Here is a 7,882-nt window from a genome sequence, read left to right as displayed (position 1 = left end):
AAGAAGAAGAAGAAGAAGAAGAAGAAGAAGAAGAAGAAGAAGAAGAAGAAGAAGAAGAAGAAGAAGAAGAAGAAGAAGAAGAAGAATTACCAAATTGGTTGTAAGAAAACCATCTTCCCTGTATCATAAGGTTCTAAGTATCTGAGTCTTTGCAGAAAACAGCCTGGCCTCACCTATCCTTGGATGTCTCCCTGCTTTGATCATCCTTGGTTAGGCTGCAGTCAGAGTTGTGATACCTTTTCTATTAAAATATTACACTAATAAAAGTCTTTTTTAAAAAACAACGAAAAAGAACACTTTTGAATAAAATATTAATAGAGTCCCTCCCCACACACCAAAAAAAGTTTGTCATAAGAACAACTATTGTTTAATAAAAGTCTTCATGAAGTCTACATCGCAGGGCCTTTCTTGGTCTTTGAGAAAATGCCATCCTGTCCGGAATCATACACCCTTCTTCTGTGGAGGGCTCAGTTTCCTCATGCCTCTTATCCGGGACAGAAGCTCTTTGATAAATTCCTAAAAAAGATCAAAGAAGTTAATTTGAAGATCACTATTAAAATGAGAGTTTCAAATCTGCTTAAAGTGGTGTCTTAGTTGATGAATTTGATCGGGTGTGTTAACTTCAACTGGTAGGACATGAGAAATTTTTTTATAAGGAAAAGTCCTTGAAGGTCACAGCAGTGCCTTCTCCCTGCTCTATGCCCTTGGGGAAGAAATCAGATCCCCTCTCCTCACTATCTGGCCTCTAGCAGTTGGGGGGTTTCAGTGCTCCCCTGTCTTTGCTGCCTACATGCTGGTTCTCTGTGTAAGATTCTGACTGAGTAGGCCTAGATTGGGGCTCAGATCCTGGTCTGCAGCTAGGTCACAGGCGGGGCCAACACTGTTCCCAGGCTGCTCCTGGAAGAGTAAGGCTTGCGTGCTAGCAGTTTTCCAAGCTGTTGCCTATGAAGCCACTGGGTGCTGGATGCACCCCTAGGTGTCTGGCTCAGTGGATAGCCATGCGGCTCAGGAATCTGCCTTTCTGACAGTCTCCCTAGTGACCCTAAAGCCTGTGGTCCCAGGAGCAAACTGAAAGTCACTAGCCCAGCTCACAGGAAGAGTCTTGGCATTTGTTTTGACTGAAAGCCATCAGCAAAAAGCCAAGCCAAACAAACAAACAAAAAACTAAACCATATTTTACATTAAGATCCAGCACCTACATGTGTTGAAATTAAAATTTACAGGCCAAGTATTCATCCCTTAGGATAAACTGTGATATTTTTCTTCCACTAACTTCATTTTCAAAGGGATACTTTTTAGTCTATTAATTCTACTCACTACCATGATTTCATGACCTAGAAATGAATCAGAACCTGAAGACTGAGAAACCTCTAGAACAGTCCCTAATTTATGCCATCAGAAATCCATTCAGTTGCCTCACATTTAAAATGTTTGGCTCCTGGTAAGTCACATTTATTAGGTACTAGTTACTTCCTCATCCTATTATATGTTTATGGACGACAAAGCTGACAGCCAGCCTGACTTTCTGATTAGCAAGTGACAACCAGAGAGTGAAAAAATGGACCCTCTGAGGTAAAAAATCCAGTACTGCTTCCCAGCTCTAAGACCCTGTGAGCTTAAGTATTTGATTTTTTGTGTGCCATCCTAACTTGTTTCTTTAACAGTCTTTTTGCTACTACAAAATTCATGCCTTTTTCTTCCCAAAATTTTTGGAAAATATAACCAGTAACAATGTATTTCTTAGAAGTAACCACTACTAACATGTCTTCTACTATGGATATTGTTCTTACCCAATTAAGATCATACCACATAATTATATCCTTTTCTTGCATTCAGTATTATGTCAGAAGCTCTTTCCCACAACATGAAAGTTTTCCTGAAAATTATATTAATGATCATACAATGCTTTATTGTATGGACATTGTACACTCCAGTCACTCCAGCTTTTTAGATGGTTCCTGGCATTCTGAAATTATAAATAATTCTCCAAAGCTTGAATTATTCCCTTCAGAGAGCTATCTCAGAAGTGAAGCAAAGAATGCAAATATTTTAATCATTACCATCTCTGACATTGGACAGAAATGGAATGCAAGTCAAGTAAAATGGAGACCCTATTTTAATTTTCTGAACATTGCCTATCTAATTTAAAGAATTTTGGGGGCCAGGGAGATAGCTCAGTAGAGTAAGTGCTTGCCTGGCAAGCACAGGGTGCTGAGTTCAATCCCTTCTACCACAAAAAAAAAAAAAAAGAATTTTCTGAAATGGAATTATGCCATGTTTTCTTATTCATATTTAATTTCCATTGTGAAAAATGAAATGGATTTTTTATTGCCTCCTTTATTATGGGACTGAACCAATATACAGTATTCTGCATATGTCATTTCAATTTTGTTATTTTGGGGATCTGTTCCACAAATGACTACTGTAAAAAGTTTCAGTGCTTGACTATATATTTTTTTTAAAAAAACTAAGGTAAGAATTACAAATTTTGTAATCTATTTTGTTTAACTCTGGTATTTTTTTCTGTACTATTTCAATAACTTTTTTTTATTTTCACAAAGTAAACACTGAGAGGGCCGGTGAGATAGCTCAGTGGACTACAGGGCCTGCTTAGGCAAGCACAGGGACCAAGGTTGAATCCCCAGCACCACATGCTATGGCAAACCTGCCCCCAGGGTAGGCTGAGCCAGCCACAGAGTACAGGAGTAGTGGCCTATGCCTGCAATCCCAGTGCTGGGGAGGCTGAAAACAAGAGAATCACAGTGAGACCAAGTTGTGCAGTGAGACTCTGTAACAACCAAACAGACTGGAAAAAAATGTAAACACTAAAATCACAGAAGGAATAAAGTATTCTAAAGTATAGACTTTTCTCTTGGGCTGGGGATGTGACTCGGGGTAGAACACTTGTATAACATGCACAAAGCCCTGGGTTCAATCTCTAGGACTGCAAAACACAAAACAAACAAACAAAAACAAGTGTGGTACATACACCTGTAATTTCAGTATGCTGGAGGCTGAGGCAGGAAGATCACTGTGAGCTCAAGGCCAGCTTTTGGGCTACACAAGCAAGTTCAAGGCCAACCTTCACTCAATAGTGAGATCCTTTCTCAAAAACCCAAAAACAGCAACAACAAACAAATAAAGTATAGATCTTTCTCTTCAAGACAAAAATGATTTTGTATTTTAAATTAAATTCAAATGTCCTCAAAAACTTGGTTATTATATGCATAAATCTCAGAAATTAGAAAGTTTAAATGAATGATAAGCTTTACTTTGTGCTTATGGTATATTAACAGTAATGCAAAACTCATTTAAATTTTATATCATCATAACTTTCATGTCTATATCTTAATACCCTGTTTTGCACATATTTAAGCAGTCAAATTTGCATATTTGAGTGCTTGGCTGAGTATGTTAAAAAATAGCACAACCAATATTTATTTTTCACATAGAAACTTGGCAATGCCACTTATACAGCAGAATTCTGTTGATTTAAGATGATTCTTAAGGAAGATTCAAGGATCTCTAATCAAAAATACTTTGATAATGCTTGGTTTATAATACTCAAAAGCATTAGAAAGCAGTGACAACATACATCATTTACTTCCAAAACAAGTTGCTCAGCTTTGGATGGGGGACACTGATTTCATCAGAAGGCCACTCTCTTGCAAAAATGACCTGAGTTGAATCCTGAATGAAGAGGCCAGCGTGGGAAAGAGCTGGGCACCCAGCCGGCAGCACACACGCAGAGCCTGCAGAGAAGACAGCCCTAGCCCAGAACGGCCAGGGAGAGCAGGTGGTGCGAGGCTAGAGGAAGTGGGCCAGACCACTAGGGCTTTGTAGGTCACTGTCAGTTGACAACAGATCACTGTTGGGGCAATGGGAAGGCCCTGGATATCAGGGGTGGCGTCACCTGATTCACTAAAAGACCCCATTGGCTGTGGAATGAATGATGAATGGGTCCCCTAAAGACTGGAGTGAAAGCCACCAGCATGGAGTCCCTGCAGTGGGGCAGGCGAGTGATGTGGGTGTAAACAAGAGTGGCAGAGTCTAGACATCCTGTGCTGGGCAGGAGGGGGAGGCAGGAAGGGGTCAGGAAAGGAGGGAACGAAGGTCACACACTGCTGCTCAGCAACTGCAGGAAAGGGGGCATCATTTGCTGAGACACACGGGGATAACCGAAGGGGAGGGCAGCAAGCCTGCACGTCTGTAGCAGGATGACAAGAAGGCAGGTAACCATGACTCCAAGTCACAGCTGGAGCCTGCAGACATGTGTGGGCATCACCAGCACCCTGATCAGAGGCTTTCAACTTAAAAACACCATGAACAACTAAATCCCTGTAATGCACAGAGGCACAAGGTTGAAACAAAAGTCTCATAAAAAATAATTCTACTACCTTATTTGGAGATAATACAGGTCAACACCAGCTAATGGGGTTCGCATCTTGAATTTGCACACACACAATAATCCAGAACTGAACTATTTGCTACATCAGTCGCTAACATGTGGCTACTGCATCTGGAATTAGCTAAAACAAATCACACTTGGAATATACTTTATTAGTCACAGTGGCCTCATTGCTAGCACTCCACAGCTACCTGTGGCTAGTAGCTACCGTTTTGGACAGCACAGGTGGAGATTTCCACCATCATGAGAAATTCTATCAGACAGCCCAAGTGATGAAGCGTGAAAATGCAGGACAGGTTGGGATAACCCTGGAGGAGTGAACGGAGAGGAAAAAGGCAGAGGAACACGGGTGGCAAACCACAAGCCACAGGAGATGGAAACAACAACAGCAACAATGACGACAACAAAATACTTGTGAAGAGCCATGAGGAGAAAGTTCTTCTAGAAGGGAGAGGTGTTCAGCAAAGTCAGGGCTCGAGAGGATGGGCAAATCAAGCACAAGACAAAGACATGGAATTAGGTAAGAAAGGAATCATTGGGTCCTGGACCAGAAAAGTTTCAGCAAAATGGATGGAAAAGAAGCTCCCACCACCCCAAGTGACTCAGTGACTTTTAAAATAAACCGCTTTATTGAGGCCTAACTGCCATGACCTGAAGCAAACATACCAAGGTTTACGACCAGCACAAGCATCCTACCTGTATAACCAGTATAACGGACAGATCCAATACTCTTGAACTTCAATGGTAACCTGGAAAAGGGCCCTCACGGGAGACCTCTCATCAGTGGGAGTTTCTTTTTCTTTCTGTGTGACACACACCCAGGGAGAGCTCCTGGTGTGGAAGCCTCATCCCTCCTCACCCATCAGGGTAGCAAGGTCATGAAAGACTATGCTGTTCATGGGTAGGGAACTGCCTGAAGGGACTCCATCTTCATTTGGAAATCCTGTGACGGGGGAGCAACTTGCGTTCCCCCTTTAAGCATTTTCAGTACATGCACAAGTTACAAGGCAAGAAGCTGTCCAAAGGCAGAAACAAAGTGGCTGGCTTGGAGACACCCTGTTTGTTTGCTTATTTGTTTAAATACAGGTGGGGACTGGTGAAAATTATGAAGAATCTTCCAAAGTTGCTTAGGAAATGTACCCTGGCCTCTCTCTGTCCTGCCTGCTAGAATTGCAGTTACCTCCACACCTTGCTCCTCTGGTTCTGCCTTTGACCCCTCCTTCTGCAGTCTAAGTAACAGCCTGCTACCAAATCTGCCACCACTGGGCCACTTTAACCACCGAGCTTCCCCTCTCAAAGGTCACAAATGTATCACTGCTCTTCCATTCATGAAGCATTTGAAATGGACTTGAAAGTGTTCCTTCAGCTTCATTTCCCTGCCAGCTACCACCCCTGCGTGTACACACACACACACACACACACACACACACACACACCCAGCACCAACCAACCACCACTGCTAGCTTTTCTTCTCCTCCCAACACTGTGCCCCTGAAAGCTGCACACCCACACAGGGCGAGCAACATCTCCAACCTTCCTCCCACCAAACCATCCTCTCTTAGGCCAAATGAAAAATTTTCATCTCCAACACATGCCTTCCTAACTTCCTGGGGCCCCACACCCAGCCCTACACCATGCTGGCTACTACTTCTGTACCGGGAATGCTCTGCATTCACCTTGTCCACTCACTGATTTACATGTTGACCACTCTTTCCTGCAGTGGCAAAGTAGCATGCAGTGATAGGTGCTATCTGTTAGGAGTTCAGATTCACTTTATCGGAAAGCTTGTGGATGGCAGGAAATGCAGACATTCCATGGAGCTTCTCATTTAATAATTAAAATTATGGGGGCTGGGGAGATAGCTCAGTGGTCTAAGCGCCACTGGTAAGCACAAGGTCCCAAGTTCGATCCCCAGTACCGCATGCCACGTTGGCCCCAAAACCGGGTGTGGTGGTGCACACCTGTAATCCCAATGCTGGGGAGGCTGAGACAGGAGGATCACTATGAGTCCAAACTGTGTAGCAAGACCCTGTATCAAAAGAACAAAAGATTTAAAAAATAATAATAATTAAAATTATGTCATAAAAAGGCTAGAGAAGTTTAGAGGTTTTCCTGAAGTCACAGTTACTCATTGATCAGCGCAGCATTCACATGCGATGTTAACAAAACAGTGTCAGGAGTCTGGGATCATCACTCTAGAGTGGAGGTGTAATTCCCTCTCTGCAGAAGAAATCCTTCATGTTGAACAAGCATTTTAGATAACTGTGGTAGATTGTAAGGCAGTTAAAATGGCTTATAATGCATTTAATACACACAGCGATCATTTAACTTGTGATTATGGGTAGAGGATGACAGATACAAAAAGGACTGCACTTTGTAAGTAGATTGTGCAAGTGGGCACCAGAGCGCAAATCTTTTCCTCCAGTTCTCACTATAGCCTCTTCCCAGGGAGAGGCAGATCCCCAGAAGTAGGCTATATACATAGTGAAACTTGGTACACTGTATCTCTGTGTTCAGAGATATCTTCTGGGGCCAGAGAGATAGCTCCACAGTCTAAAGCGCCTGCTTAGGCAAGCTTAGGCAAAGTGCAGGGACCCTGGTTCAATCCCTGGCACCACGTGCTACGAGCCCTGCCCCCAGGGTGGGCTGAGCCAGCCACAGAAACAGAAACAAAAACAAAACAACAACAAAAAAAGAGATATCTTCTGATCTTCTGTATCTCTATACTTCTGTGACTACAGGGACATCTGGGGACCACAGAAGTGCACTCCTCAGAGAGGGCAAATTAAATCCCTATCTCAAACCATGCATGCAAATAAATTGAGGAGTGTGAATACCTGAGTTTAAAAAGTAAAAATTTGTAAAACTAAATATAATAAAATTATGTTAAAACACTAGAGCAGTAAAAGATTATTTAGACAACATTTTTAAAAAGCACACACCATAAGAGATGTCACTGATACATTTGACTTCAAAGCTTAAAACTTCTACACATAAAAGACATCATGGTGAAAAGCAAGATCCACAGTTTAGGAAAATATATTTGTAATTTATGTAACAGTCAAAATATTATGATTCAGAATATATAAAGAACTTGGGAAGGAAAATCAATTTATAAGAATGTACGCACCCAAAAGCTGAATCTTAGTAGCAAGAAATAGTATGCTACAGCTGGGCATGGTGGTGCTATAGTAAGAGATAAAAATGAAGGAGGAATAACACTAAGGGTTTGAAAATGAAAAATGAGGGGGCTATAGTTCAGCGACGTAAGTGCCTGCTTGGCAAGCACAAGGTCCAAAGTTTGATCCCTAGTACCACCAAAAACCCTAGCCAACCAACAAAAAACCCCAAAATAAATAAAAAGGAAAAATGAACCCAGGCATGGTGGTACACACTTGTAATCCCAGCACTTGAGAGGTTGAGGCAGGAGGAGTACTCCTTGTTCGAGACCAGCCTGGGCTACAAAATGAGCTC

The 7,882-nt window shown here is 42.2% G+C and overlaps 1 protein-coding gene across 1 annotated transcript in view; it reads right to left on the bottom strand.

The window, feature by feature from the left end:
• Nucleotides 1-11: 11 nt before the first annotated feature.
• The window catches only part of Ppp1r14c (protein phosphatase 1 regulatory inhibitor subunit 14C), a 91,194-nt gene continuing 83,323 nt past the window's right edge, over nucleotides 12-7,882 (bottom strand). The window contains exon 4 of the mRNA XM_004645990.2: nucleotides 12-516. Within this exon, the coding sequence (XP_004646047.1) occupies nucleotides 442-516 (75 nt within the window). The 3' untranslated portion in view covers nucleotides 12-441. The remainder of the gene's footprint in view (nucleotides 517-7,882) is intronic.

This window comes from Octodon degus, unplaced genomic scaffold, assembly GCF_000260255.1.
Source record: "Octodon degus isolate 3935 unplaced genomic scaffold, OctDeg1.0 scaffold00246, whole genome shotgun sequence".
NCBI classification, from domain to species: Eukaryota; Metazoa; Chordata; class Mammalia; order Rodentia; family Octodontidae; genus Octodon; species Octodon degus.
This window is presented reverse-complemented; position numbering and strand designations above follow the sequence as displayed.